This window comes from Strongyloides ratti (assembly GCF_001040885.1).
Source record: "Strongyloides ratti genome assembly S_ratti_ED321, chromosome : 1".
NCBI classification, from domain to species: Eukaryota; Metazoa; Nematoda; class Chromadorea; order Rhabditida; family Strongyloididae; genus Strongyloides; species Strongyloides ratti.
In genome coordinates this window covers 3,215,281-3,230,981 of record NC_037307.1, presented here as the reverse complement: position 1 = coordinate 3,230,981, position 15,701 = coordinate 3,215,281, and the positions used below count along the sequence as shown (strand labels likewise).

Here is a 15,701-nt window from a genome sequence, read left to right as displayed (position 1 = left end):
CAAAAATCTTTACATCTTATGATTTATTTTTTTTCTTTTTTTTTAAAAACAGAATTAGATAAATTATATTTTTATTTTATTTGTTCTTTTATAATTTATTTAAATTATTACCAACTAGCTTATATCTTTCCTTAATATTTTTTATGAAAAGTTAATGATATATCCTTTTGTTGACACGTGTATAATTTATTTGTTAATTAAAATACCAATCGTGTTGTGATAACTTACCCATAAATAATGTTATTATATAAATTTAATGTTTTTATTTAAACATTTTTGAAATAAATTTATATTGATTTTTATTTTATTTTCAGTTGAAATAATATTTGTATTTATCTTTTTTTCAGAACGATTAAAGTTATATTTATGGTAATATTGTGCAATTGAGATTTTATGATCGAATATACATTAATATAATCATTTTGGTTATGAAATATGACTCGAAATTTAGCCTTTTCCAAAATACTTTCTTCTTTTTTATTTATATTTTTTATTATACTATTAATAAACTACAAAACAAAAGTTAACTGTGTTATCTCAAAGGAGAAAACAAAAACGTGTAAAGATGTAAATTGTACTGGTAAATTAATATTTTATCTTTTTTTTTTCATAATATTAACTTTTAGGAGTATTTTTTTCAACAAAAGTTATTAGGAATTATAAATCAACTCACCCAAATTTTAGTAATCTCAAAATGGGAGATACAATTGATGTAGTTGCAATAAAGTTTTCACATCGAGGTGATATTATGGAGGGAATTGTTAATGGAGAAAGAGGATATTTCTATACTAATTTTGTTGATAAAGATCCTTATCATAGTTTTTTAATTAACATAACTGCAACAGATGAAAATATTTTGTCTGTTGTAAGCTTTTCAGAAGATAAGATTGGTAAAGGACTCTTTATTAATAATGTTGTAGCTTCAGATTTTTTGGATAGTGATCTTCATGTAGCTTTTAATCCTAATGGAGTTTATGTACCAAAAAAAAGTAAAGAAGATGATTCAGGTCACGGTCATTCACATGGTGGACATGGGCACTCACACGGTGGACATGGTCATTCACATGAAGAAACATCACATAATCACGGCCATATTCATGAAGAAAAAATTATTACAACAACCGTGGTTCCTAGTGTTGAGAAGAAAATTGAAGCAAATAAAGATGTCCCATCTATGAATACCGTTACAAATGATTTAACTACAACAACTCCATCTCCAAACGTTGAAGATCAAAAGCTTACTTTGCAAAATGATATAATAATATCTTCTTCTGTACCGCCACCAATAAATGTGCCAAACCAAGATTTTAATAACAATATTATAAATGAAAATCCAACCTTTGAAAATATAAACAATAAAAATGAAATTTTTAAGGACAATGTAGAAAATGAAAAAATTGTTACTAACATTAATGATATGCATGGAAATTTAGACAAAATAAAGTCTGAAATTATACAAGAGGCCTTTGCATCAATTACTGCTGATACTGAACCACAAATTTTAAATTCAGAAACAGTTACACCTACTCCAATAGATGCTGGAGTTAATCTACCTAGTACGGATAATTCTGGAGCTACAGTTCCCCCTCCAGTTGTTGCTGCTTCAACAACACTAGCTCCAACTATTTCTGTAGTTACAACACCAGCTCCAACTATTTCTGCTGTTACAACGCCAGCTCCAACTATTTCTGCTGTTACAACGCCAGCTCCAACAATTTCTGCTGTTACTACACCAGCTCCAACTATTTCTGCAGTTACAACACCAGCTCCAACTATTTCTGCAGTTACTACACCAGCTCCAACTATTTCTACAGTTACAACACCATCTCCAACTATTTCTGAAATTTCAAAACCAATTGTTGAAGAAGTAACAACACAATCTACAGTCTTTGTTGAAAATTCAATGCCATCAATACCTCATGAACATGTGACTCCTCCAGTTCCAAATATTGATGAGATTGTAAGCCCACCTCCTATCGTTGTTGATACAACTACAGCTGCTCCAATGGTTAATGAACAAACAGTCACTCCTAGTTCTATTGAATCTATCAGCCTGCCACCATTAGGTGATTTACTAACTGTACCTTCATTAAGAGAAAGTCCACCATTGAACAAGGCAGATATACCTATTAAAGGTGAAGGAGAAACAGTACCTTCATCTATGTCAGTAGACTCATCCGCAAACGAAACTTTTGAAACAAAAGAAAACATATCTCAAGAAGGTGTCATTTATGATAACAATAAAACTAAAGAAATTGAGGAAGAAAAATCATTTTTGCAATTATATATAGGTTATTATCTTAAATTGGCTGTGTCATCATTCCGTGAAACTTTACCAGAACCACTTTCAAAAGTAGATGACTCTGGTATCATTCTTCTTATTTTAGCCCCAATATCAATAATAATACATTTAACAAATAAATTCCTCCTCTCAGATGATGGATCACAGGAAGTTTTTGAAAGAAAATATCTTCATGATTCTTTAACAAAAATAAAAGAACAAGAAGTTATGATAAATAAATTAAAAGAAACACAGGCTGATCCTCAGTTAATGAAACAATTTCAAGGTTTAAAAGAGGAATATGAAAGAATATATAGAGAGAATCAAGAACTTTTAAAAGTAAAAGAATCACTGTCTTATGAAAATAATAACTTTAAGAAAATGTTTGAAAGAAAAGAAAATGAGAATATTACTTTGAAGGATGAATTAAAAGTTATTAAAGATAAATTACATAGTAAAGATGAAAGTATAACATCATTAGAAATGAAATCTTCTAAACTTCAAAGTGATAATAATAATTTATCAAAAGAAAATAATGAACTAAAAGACATTTTAGATGAAAAAAATAAGAAAATAATAGAATATTCAAAAGAATGTGAAAAAAATATTGAAGAAAATAAAAACTTGAAACATCAAATTATTGATATTGAAGAACAATTGAAAAATGGAAAGGATGAGCATGATAAATTAAGAAAAGAGATTGAAGGTTTATCTGAATTACTTGAAGAAATGAATCAAAATTCACAAAATCAGGATAATGAGGGTGCTGGAAGTATTGGAAGTACAGGATGGAGTGATGTTGGTGATGTAGAAATTGAAAGTGCTGGAAGTAATAGTTTGGGATGCAATAAAACTGTAAAAAGAAGAAGTCCAGATCTTAGCGGAGGAAATCTTTTGGATTTAGCTAGGAGTAGAGCTGAGATTAAGAGACTTGAGCAAGAAATTGAGAATATAACGTTTGTTTTATTTACCTAATTTTTTTGTAAATTATTTTTTTATTTATAGTGTTAAATTAACAAAGGAAACTGTAGAAAAAGATAGTTTGTTAAATAGAATATCTTTATTAGAGCATGAAATAGATGCCCAAAAGAATGAGTTAACACATAATGCAGTAGAAAGAAATGAAAATTCAGCACAAATAAGTAGACTTTTAACTTTAGTTGAGGAGCGTAGTAATGAAATTAAAGATCTTCAATCACGGGAAAAACAATTACGTAATGAATATGTGGAGTTAGATCAAAAATACCGTGATTTACGGGATGAAAAATTGGGTGTTGAATTTAAATGTAAAGAATCAGAAAGTTTAGTCAAATCATTACAATCTGAAGTTAATAAACTTGAAACAATAAATTACAATGAAGTTAGAAAACTTAAAAATCAATTGAAATTACTAGAAGAAGAAAAAAATAGTGAAATAAAAGGTTTGAAATTTCAGAATGAGACTCTTCAATCACGTATACAATTAAATAATACAGAATTTGCTGGCGGAAATAGTAGTAGACAGTCAATAGGTTTAAGTGAAGGCTTACCCATTACTGCAACGAATCCACTCATGAATTCTTCAGGTCCTATTAGACCTCTATGGAGTGATGTTGATGATGCTCCAGTTGCTTCATCAACTATGAGGAACCAAGCATCATTATTTGGTAGTGAATTAGATAGTAGTGACAATGGAAGTTTAAAGAAGAATGTGAAGATTAGGAAAAGTATGAAGAAAAGTAAGCCTCCATTACATGAAGGTTCGTTTTAAAGTCAATTTTTTTAATACAATCAATTAGTTTTTAAATTATATTATATTAGGGGTTTATTTAAAAAAAATCATGTTATTTAGTTTTATAAACAGAGTAAAATATTTTTATTTTATTGGCTCAAATTTGGAAATAGGTATTATTTACTATTAATTTTTTTAAAACATAATTTTAATATAGGTTTAAACTTATTTCACATAGTTTGCATCTGATAAATTATGTACAATTAATTTTAAAATACAAGTATATTATTAATTTCCTTAAAACATAAGGTAAACTTATCTTCTTCCTTACACTAAGGCTAAAATTAATTTTTAAAGTAGCTTATTTTGATGTTCTACCTTTTTAAGTATAATTATAAAAATAATAATACTAGTTTTCTGGGACTATTTTTTTAAATTAGATCATTATAACTTTTGGTTTTTTCTATATTATAATTATAAGATAAAAGATGATAATGTAATTCAATTTAAAAAATACTGATAAAATATAATTTTAGGAATGCTTAATATGTCATATAATAATTATGGTATACCACCACCACATTTAGAATATGCCTCAAGTAGTGGAAGACGTAGTGTTGGAAGAGAAATGTTACATGGTGGTTCACAAACATTACATAATGGTGGAACTAGAAGAACCAGGAGTAGAAGCCAGGGTAGAGAAGGTGAACGACTAGTAAGTCCATTAACATTCACAGGATATGATTTTCCTGAATATCAACAACATTCTTTTCATCACCCACAACCATCAAATCAACGCCAAAAATAAATGAAAAAAAGAAGAAGAAATACATATTATAAATTAAAAAAAATGAAAACAAGGTGGTTCACGAAGATTTTCTTATTGAACCAAAATGATATATATGTATAGTACAAGTAAGAAAAAAATTTTGGTCCTATTCAATTCTGGTAGGATCATTTTTTTAATTATTTTCACGGTTCCAATGTCAATTTTTTAATTATTTATTCAGATTTCTGCTAATTGTATTTGTAATGAATTTTTAATCTTTTTCAAATAAATTTTTGTCTATTTTTATTTTATTAATTATGGTAGTTGTTTTTTTTTTAATTTTTAAATGAAATTAATTTTTTAAAATATAAAATTAATATTACCATATGTGAAACATTATTTTAAATAATATTTTTTTTTTTAATTTTAAATAGTGAGTACTATTAAAATTAAAATTATATGATGTAAAGTGAATGAATAGTACATTTGAAAAATATTATAAATGAAACTTTAAACTATACCAATAATAAGTGTATTAATAAAAATAATAATTACTTTAAAAAATTGATTCTTGAGATTTGCTTTTTTAAAAGTAAATTTAATAAAAGATAATAAGTTAATAATTTTCTTTGAATTAAAACTATAAGGAAGAATATGGAAAACATTTTGGAACATATCATGTTGAAAATTAAAAATAATTTTAAACTATAAATAAATATGTATATTTTAAATAAGTTTAAAATTTTTTATACTTCCAATAATAAAAAATTTTAATTGCATTCTTGAAACTAATAATTTTTGACTTTTTAAATTAAGAAATAAAAAAATAAGTACATTCTTGTAATATAAAAATTACCTACATCATAAGTTTTTTATTGGCATTTTTATGAAGTATAATTTTTTTTTTGAAAAAAAAATACGTTGAAAACTTCTGGAACAGTAAACTTACTATGAAATAAAAAAGATTTTTATTAATAGAAAATTACAGGTATATGAATCTTGCCAAAAAAATGTTTTTCAGACAGACCAATTTTTTTTTATATAAAAATATTTTAAAATGTTGTAGAAAAACAAAAATTTTTTGGCAACTTAAAATTCCAATATGAATTCTACGTTTATTTGATTAATTAGATGATCTTGATAGCCTATCTCTTAAAAGTTTTTTTTTTAAAAAAGATACATTTTTTTTATTAAAAATACATCTTATTTTATTGAAATGTTTTTATTATTTTTTAAAAAAGGAAGGATTTTTTTTAATAGTTGTAGCAATTATGTGTGTAATATGTAAAGGAAATTATTAGAAAGTAATTAAATAAAATTATATCTATTAAGATTATAATATTATTTTATTATAAAATTCAATTTTTTTTAAATAGAATTTTTTAGTTTTTAAGTGATATCTACAGGTAGACAGATATACATATTAAAAAAAATGTTTTTACAAATTTTATTTGGAATCAAAAATGGCTACATATAAAAATTTTAATCACATATTATTAATTTATCTTATTTATTATTTTATGATATATATATTTAAAGTTTACAATTATTAGATACCAATAAAAGAAATATATAATTATAGAAAATTTCATGTTTCATTTGTTAACTTTTCATCTTTTTTTAATTATTCAAATTTTGGCAATTTTTTTATTATTAGAAATTAATTATATATTAAAAGTTTCAAATATTAAATGTTGATTTTAATAAATATATATTTAAAAATATTATTCTATTACTATAAATTTATAACAAATAAGATATACTTTTTTTTAATTATATTAATTTTGCTTTTTTAATACTATAGTACATTATTTTAGTGGGTGTAAAGAAAAGTTAATAAAATAAAATTTGCACAAAAATTATTTATAATTATAAAAATTTTTTTAATCCCCAGAAAGTCATTCAAAACGTTATTTATAAAATTTTTTGTTAAAAATTTAATTTTATTATTAACATAGACCAATATATTTAGTAATAATTTTGGTTCTTTGATAATTCACTTTTATCATTTTGACTAAATACTTATTTATCCTTTTTAATATTTGTATTATCCTTCAAAACCTTTATCTTTAATACTGTAAATAAGTATATTTTTGAGATGTAATTATTAGTTATATCTTTGAAAGAAAATCCTATAATTAAACTTTTTAATGATGCAAAAAAAAAATTGACTAAATATAGTTATTTAATTTCATTCCCAAAGGTAGGATTTTAAATTTTTTACACTTAAATATTTAAAGCTCTTAAAAAAAAACAACAAAATTTTTTAATTAATTCTATGGGGTAAAAAAAATTTAATAAGGGTAAATTTTTAAATTATATATAAACAGTCATTTTTTAAGTTTTTAACTCATTTTTATTTGTAATTAGTTAATGCTTTATTTTTTGAAATTCATATATATGCTTAATTAACAATCATATACTTTTTTTTTATTAATACCAATTACCAATTTGAAGATAATTAAATTTTTTTCAAACAAAATTTTTCATATAAAACAAATATTTTTTGATATTAAGTTAATGTATGAACTTAAGTAAAAATTATATAATTTTTTTTTATTATTATTATTACTGTATTTAATAACTTTAAATTATATAATTATTGGATAAAAATTTATTTATAGAGATTTCGTAATTGTTGAAAGAAGATGTTTCGTATAATGAATAACTATTATAAACTTTTTATTTTTATTTTTGCTTTATCACTTCTTTGTATGTTATGTAGTGGTTTATCATTAATAAGATTTGATGAAGATGATGATGACTATTATCAAATTGATCGTGTAAGAGCTGAAAGATTAAGAGATATGCTAGATTACCTTGAAAAATCATATAATGTAAGTTAGAAATAATTTTTTTTTTATTAAAAAAAATAAAAAATTTTAGTTGCGTGCATTTTTGAGACAGACAAGAAATCTTGCCATCGGAAGAGGTGATGGTTTCAGACCTGGACGTTAAAAAGTATCTTCACTATTTTTATTTATGAGACAAGAAAGAAAATCATTTTTTAATGTACTCTCTATAAGCATCTCATTTATGAAATTGATCTAAATACCATATGAAAGTATTTTAAATTAACCATTAAATATGACATTGTATTATAAATATAACATAATATTTTCGCTATAAAAAAAAAATTTTTTTATCAAGCCCCATTAATAAAAAATTTAAACAAATAAAAAAAATTAAAATAATTGTAATTTTTATTAACAAAAAAAAACCCGTTACAATAAAATAAAACTCTAAAACAATATTGCATTTCTCTTTGATATATACCTACAAATTATAAAAAAAAATATAAGAATATATAAATAATATATATCTTTTTTTTTTTTTGGCTAAAATAAAATACATAAAATGTATAATTTTAATTTTCCAATTTTAAAATGGATAGTAATTACGAAGTAAATTTATATAATAAAATAATTTTTCAGTGAATAGTTCCTTTAATAAAAGGAATAAAAAAAAATACCCAAATATATTTGTTTGTCGTTGTTTTTTTTTAAGATTTAAATTTCATCATCATTAACAATGATAGTTTTTGGAACGAGAGTGTTATGATTTGTCTGGACATGAATATAATGATTTTTAGGTATTTCAATGGCTTTCTCTACAAAATGTGGATGTGGTATTTCAATTTTATTTAATATCATCTCTTCTGTATTCTCTGCCTCACTTGATGATTTTGAATGTGCCATTGAATTTATTGAACTTGATTTAGTTCCTTCTGATAATAATACATGTTTTGTTGAGGTACTTTTATTAATATTGGTAGGTGTTTGTGGTTCACTGATAACAATTGAATTTGTCTTACTATTTGATGTTGATGAGGAGGATGATGATGATTTAAAAGATAATTGATATCTACCATTATTTCTACGTAATCCATTTGTTGTTGTTGGTGATGTAAAGATATTTATTTGTGAATTTATGGCATTTTCTATGGTATATGGTTTTGTGTTTTGAATGTTATTTGATATTGTGTCAATTACAAGTACATTCTCAAAATTTGATTGATCACCATTATACGGTAACTCATGTCTTTTAGTTTCAAGGTACTCTTCAGCTGTTAAATTATCAGAATTAAAGTTACTTGATTTTGGTGAAATATTTATTGGCATTTGTTGATAAGATCTATACATTTTTTGATAATTTGTTAAATTATATTCATTTTCATGATTAACATTATTATTAGAACCAATACTTCTTAATAAATTATCTCTATATGCTCCAATAGGATTTGGTGGTATAGATATTTGTGGAAATTCAGTACCACTAGATAAACTTCTTGAATGATTTTGACTACTGTAACTGGAGCTAAATGTTGATGGAATATGTTGTTGTTTAAAAGCATATATATTTTTTATTCCTGGTTTTTTATTGTTCCTACTTCTACATCCATCTTGAAAATAGCTATTATTAAGATTATCAAAAAGTCGTTGTTTTTCATTTCTATTATTAGCATATCTTAATCGTTCCTCCAATTTATCTTTTTCATCCTGATATTGTTGTTTTAAAGATGTTTTTTCTTTTAAATTTTCATCCAAATTATCAATTAATAGATTATTATTAGAAAATATTTTTTGTGTATGTGAGGTACTTCTTGATGGAATATAAGGATCATCAAAATCTTCATCATCATACTCACCATCTTCATCAGTCTCATCCTGAAGACCACAATTTTTTTCAGCTTCTTTTAATTTTTTCTTTAAATTAGATATATTTTCTTCCTTCACATATATTAATCTTCTTAATTTTTGTATTTCACAAATTTCATCATTACCTTTTTTAAGTTTTTTAATCTCTTTAATTAAATCATTTTCTCTAACTAAAATTTCTTCTAATTTTTTTTGTAAACTTTTATTAACCATTGCCATTTCTGATAATTGTCTTTCCTTTAAATTATACCTTTCCTGAGCATTAAATAAAGCTTTCTCCACAACATCAATATGATTTCTTTGTTCTTGTAATGTTGCATTTTGTGCCTCAATCTCTAGGCATTGCCTCTCCTTAATTTCCATCAATTCATTTATAAAACGTTTCATCTTACTTACATCATTTTGATGATCATTCTTACTTTTTTCATCAACTCTTTTTTTAAGATTATTATTTTCATTAACTAATATATCTATTTGTTTTTCTAATTTTTCAATTGTTGATTCATGTACCTTTTCACTTTTTTCTCTTTTAATTAAAAGAAGTTCAAATTCTTTTTCAATATTATCATAGGCTATTGTTAAATTATCTAATTTCATACATTTTTCTCTTAATTGATTATTAATTATTTTTAATTGTTTATTTTCATTTTGAATAGTAAAAAATTCACCTCTTAATGTATTATCTCTTCCCGTAAATTGATAAGCTGGTGGTTGTTGTTGAATATTTTGTCCAGGTGTTCCCTGTAGTATTGAATTATGTTGTTGTTGTTGTTGTTGTGATGGTACCACAAAACAAGATGGTATTTTTGTATTTTGTGAAAATGATATGCTTTCATATTTTAAATCTCTAAAATAATAATAATAATAATAATATAAATAAATAAATAAATATAATTAATTAACATACATAATTTTTTTATCATCACAACTATTTGGAGATGAAGGAACCTGTGATGTTGGTGAAGATTTTGATTCAACCATACTAAAAAGACATGGTTGTGAATGACTTGATGTTGGTAAATTTTTTCTTTTCTCCACCATACTTATACATTTTGCTGCTGATGAGGCTCTACAAATATTAGCTTGTTTCTTTTTTAATACCTCTCTTTGATAATTATCAATCATATTTTGAAGCATTAGATCTTCATCATTCATTGTAGAGTTATTATCAGCTAAAAAATTATAATAACTTTAAAATAAAAATAATTATATTTTTAGTAGTATAATAACTTTAATATAATATGATATATTTAATTATAATTTTCCATAGACAGTTATATTTATTAATAAAAGTATATATTTATTATTGTATATGTTAATCTCTTTTTCTCAAATTATGATAATGAATTAAAAATATATATATATATGTATATTATGATTATTTAATTATAATAATAATGAAAAGATAGAATTATGTGTGATAAAGAAGATATTTTATTAGATAATTGATGGCAATAAATATTAAAAATAGAATTGTTAGAAATATTTATAATCAAGAATACATCCCTATTATCAATCTATCTTGGGGGTATATAAATTAGAGTAGTATATATTAAGAATAAAAAGCAGGAATTATATAAAATATTTATATTTTTCATATAGTATATTATTATAAAACAAAAAAGAAAATGATATTATAAAAATTCTTTTATTTTAAACTAGAAGTTTAAGATGATTAAATGAAAATCAATTCATGATATTAAGAGTATAACAAAAATATAATTAGATAGAATGATGTGTTTATATGCATATGTACATGTTCACATAAGTATACACTTTTATACTGTCAATCAAACAACAAAAAAATATTCTTACTGATAAGAATTCAATTCACCTTCGACATTTATATCTATATAATGTGTCTCTCGCTCGTTTCTAATTAAAATATTAAAAAAAAATATATATATATATAAATTACATTAAAAAGATATAATGTAAAACATAAAGATAGGAAGGACGATTTAATTAATTATATGTATACATTTATATATATATTTGTATATATATATATATTTTTTTTTATATTAATTATTTTTATTTTTAAAAGTGTAAAATAAGATGAAGCATATATTTATGTGGTAAAAAAAATTTTTTTTTTAATATTTTTAAAACATTTTTATACTAATAATAACATATTATTATAAATAAATGTAGATATTTTTTTTAATTTAAAAAAAATAAACTTACATTGATTCATATTTTGTAAAGAATGTGCCTCCTCAATAAGACTATGAAGAAATTTTCCTTGTTCCATTATAATGGTAATATAAAAAAATAACTTAATATATTTGTTTTTTTTTTTCCTCCAATTTGAGTATAAATATATATTATTTTTTAAATAATAATAATAATAGAATGAAGAAAGAGTGAGAGAGAGTGAAAAAAAACTTAAAAATAATAGAATAAAAATCATGTAAATAATTGTAAAAAAAAAAAGTTTTATTCATTAAAAATAGGTATTAAAAATGTGATATAAATTTTTTTCTCTAATAATAAAAGAAAATATTTAATGATTAATTTTAATATTCAAAGATAAGAATAGTAATTAAAAAGTAATTTTTGTTTATTATAGGTTATTTTTAAAATATAGATGTCAAGTAAAAATTTTGCATTTTTTGATTTGGATGAATAAAATATTTTTTAGTTAGTGTGTGGTATTACATATGAATTAAAAGTTTGTTATTGAAAAGGTAAAAAATAATATATATATATATATATATTTAAAATAATGATTGATCTTTAATTAATAATGTAACTCGTGAAAAATGAAAAAAAAATTCCATTCATTCCATTAAAAATTTGAGGAAAAATATATTTAATTAGATAATAATATTATAATTTTTTTTTTCAAAATTATTATAATAATTTAGTTTAATATAATTTTGTATTATTGTTAACAAGTATTAATACTATAAACATATTGTATGTTTAAATAAATAATTTTGTAGTATTCAGGAATAATAAAAGTTAAAAATGAGGTGAATTAAATAATATTATTAATAATAATTATAATAAATATGTTTATGTAGAAATTTATATATATATATAAATATAGAGGACAAAGAGGGTGAAATAGAATAGTGATTGAAGAAAAAGGAGGAAGGTAATATAAAATGTACATATATCTTTAGAGAATGGAGGTTTGATTGTAATATAATAAATAATCAGTTTAAAAATAATTTCTTACATCCATTTTTGATTGTGTTTACATTTTATATACATATACATATATATATATATATCTACATCAATCACTCTATATATTTATTTAAAATAATTTTTATGATAAAGATTGAGGATGAAAAAAAAAAAATTAAGATAAAACAGATGTAGTTTGTTTTGTTTATTTAAAAAAGATAATAAAATAAAAAAAAAATTTTTATTTTTAGAATTGTTGACGTTTATGTGTGAGAATATATATATATAAATATATATATATATATGTGTACGTGTACTTAAAAATTAAAAGTGGTATGGAATGTTAAGAAGAATGTATTTTAAGTATTTATTAATAAATTTGATAATATAAAAATTTTATTTAACTTATATAAAAACAATATAATGGTAGTATTTTTTTTTTATAATATATATAATATAACAAAAAATTTAATAGAGTATAATATTTAAAAGACATACATTTTAAAATGAATATTTTTATAAATTTTTTAAATGAATGATCGAAAGTGGTTTCGTAGACAAAACTTTTTGCAAAAAAACTTTTTTTTTTTTTTGCACAACAAATAATTAGCAAAATGATTTGTTTATGAATGAAAGATACAAATTTTGTAAGTAGGTCTAATTTTATAAAAAAAATAAAAGAATTAAATGTAATAAATGAGAAGATTTCTGAGTCATTTTATAAAGTAATAAGTAAATGTAAATAAACTGAATGAAAAGGATATTTAAAGTTTAAATATTTTATTGTTTAAAAAAAATGTACAACTTTATTTAAAATTAAATTGGATACTGATAATAAAAGATGTAAAAAAGAAAAATGATGTTAATAAAATTATATAATTTAAGTGAGATGTACATTTTTTAATGACAAAAAGAAATGTTAAGAATTTGAGGATAATTAAATATATACTTTATTCATTTTCTTTTAATATTGGAGAAAGGTAAGATATATAAATATATATCAGATAACAAAAAGGTACTTTAAAAATTATCTTTTTTTTTCCTCAACAAAATATTAAAACAATATTTTATACGTATAAACAATTACAACGTTAACAAGAATATAATGAAGTTTATTTTTAAGATGATAAAATTAAAATGAAAAAAAAAATTATATATATATATATTAATGAGTCAGTGGTAAAATCAAGAAGAAGCATTTTGATATTAGGTGAGGCAGTATAAATGTTAAAGTATGATTGGAATTTATTTATATAAAATGAAGAGAAATAATCATTGGAAAATGGTATTTGCTTATCAGGTGATTAAGAGAAGAGTATAGTACATAAATATATATGACATTTTTATGAGATTAGAAATAATTGTTTTTCATTGATTTTTTTATTTTATGTTTTTAAATAGTTATTAAATAATTATATTTTAAAAATTTTTATTTATTCTTAACATTCTCTCATAAATATTTATGATAAGGAATAAGAATGTAATAGATTTCAGAAAAAAAAAGAAATATATTTATATTTTTTTGATTTTTGTACCTTATTATCTTTTTGTATTTTTGGTGATTCAAAAGTAACTTTATAATTTAAGCTTTGACAAAAAAGAATGTATTAAGAAAATTTGTTGTTAACATTACTTTTTCTTAAATAGATGATTAAGTTTTTAAAATGATATTTTTTAATACATTTTTCTTTTAAAAATGATAAACAAGAACAATCATTTTTAATGTTAACAATATAATTTCAAAAAGATAATAAAGTTTTATTAATGTTATAGTATGATTATTGCCCTTAACATAAAATGATAATCTTAACCTTAATTTTACTTCTTATCATATCAATCTAATTATAATTATATAAATTGTTTCTTGGAAAAATATATTTTATCAGTTATCTAATTAAAAAATATTATATTTCTTAATCCAAATGATTATTAATTTATTATAATTTTATGCCGGTATTGATAAAAAAAAGTGTTATTAATAAAAAAAAAATTGTTTATATCATTGTTTTAAGAACTTCAAGTTTCTTTTTTTTGTGTTTAAAAAAAAATACATTTGCACATAAAATACTTAAAATAGCTATAAAAAAAAAGCATAGGAAGGTGGTTATTGTAAACAACAAACCAATTCATCAGTTTACTTAAAAGCATTCTTAAGTTATGATGTCTCAGAGAGTTAGTTTTAAAAGAAAGATTCTTGCAAATTGTTAAGTACCCAGACAAGATAAAGTAAATTGATGACGAATTTTTGTGTTTTGGTATTGTTTTAAAGTATAAGTAATTGAGAAAAAAAATTCTTAATAACTTTTTAAAACTTACAAATTTCCTATTGTGATTTAGAGTGAATTTGTAAACAAAATATTAAATTGTAACAATAGTATTTTGATAACTTAAAATATGACTAATAATAGTATATTTATATATATATATATTCTACATCAATTATTTACAATAAAATTAAATGATTTAGAAAAAGTATTAATTTATTATATTTTTAAAAATCTTTTAATAGTAAAAAAAAAAGAAATATTTTTCTACCAAAGTTTTTAAATACTTTATATTGTTTGTTAAAAGAATTATGACTTATAATTTTATTATTATTTTTAAAAATTTCATTTTACAAATTACATAAAATTAGTAGTATTGATCTTTTTAAACTTTTTTTTTTTATAATTCAAATCAAACAATCACAACTAATGGTGTATGAATTTTTAAATAAAATAATAAACATTAAAAATTATCTTCAATACCTTTTTTTTTTTTAATTTTAAGTTTATAAAATTTTGTATTCCTTAAAAAAAGAATAAACATACTAATTAAAAACATGTTTTATTTTATTATTTGTATTTTCAATTACTTTTAATAATAATGTTGTATTGGCATTTTGTGTAAACAAATTAAAAATTATTATTAAAAGTAATCTTTTTTTTTATAAGTATTTCTTACATCCTTTTCTTTTATTTACCGTTTAATTGTAAAAATTTATAGTAACATTTGTTAATTGATTTTATTTTGTTAATGATTTTTTTGAAATTTATGTCAAAACTGTACAAAAGTGAGAATGTCAATAAAATAAAAAGAGATACATTGATTTAAAAATGAATAAATAAATATTTTTTAAAATTATTATTTTCATCATTATAAAAA

At 21.4% G+C, this 15,701-nt stretch overlaps 3 protein-coding genes across 3 annotated transcripts; 2 read left to right on the top strand and 1 right to left on the bottom strand.

Annotated features, from left to right (window-relative positions):
- Positions 1-435: 435 nt before the first annotated feature.
- SRAE_1000103800 (SH3 domain and Variant SH3 domain-containing protein) lies at positions 436-4,800 on the top strand (the record flags this gene model as incomplete). Its single annotated transcript, XM_024647944.1, has 6 exons — positions 436-580; positions 627-890; positions 927-3,237; positions 3,287-3,702; positions 3,757-4,020; positions 4,529-4,800. 6 exons carry the CDS (start codon positions 436-438, stop codon positions 4,798-4,800), a joined length of 3,672 nt encoding a protein of 1,223 aa, XP_024501971.1.
- Positions 4,801-7,409: 2,609 nt separating this feature from the next.
- On the top strand, positions 7,410-7,719 carry SRAE_1000103750 (Hypothetical protein; the record flags this gene model as incomplete). Its single annotated transcript, XM_024647943.1, has 2 exons — positions 7,410-7,598; positions 7,648-7,719. The coding sequence occupies 2 exons, from the start codon at positions 7,410-7,412 to the stop codon at positions 7,717-7,719; spliced, it is 261 nt and encodes an 86-aa protein (XP_024501970.1).
- A 551-nt stretch (positions 7,720-8,270) lies between these two features.
- SRAE_1000103700 (Hypothetical protein) lies at positions 8,271-11,673 on the bottom strand (the record flags this gene model as incomplete). Its single annotated transcript, XM_024647942.1, has 4 exons — positions 8,271-9,770; positions 9,816-10,266; positions 10,327-10,591; positions 11,607-11,673. The coding sequence occupies 4 exons, from the start codon at positions 11,671-11,673 to the stop codon at positions 8,271-8,273; spliced, it is 2,283 nt and encodes a 760-aa protein (XP_024501969.1).
- Between the last annotated feature and the right edge of the window lie 4,028 nt (positions 11,674-15,701).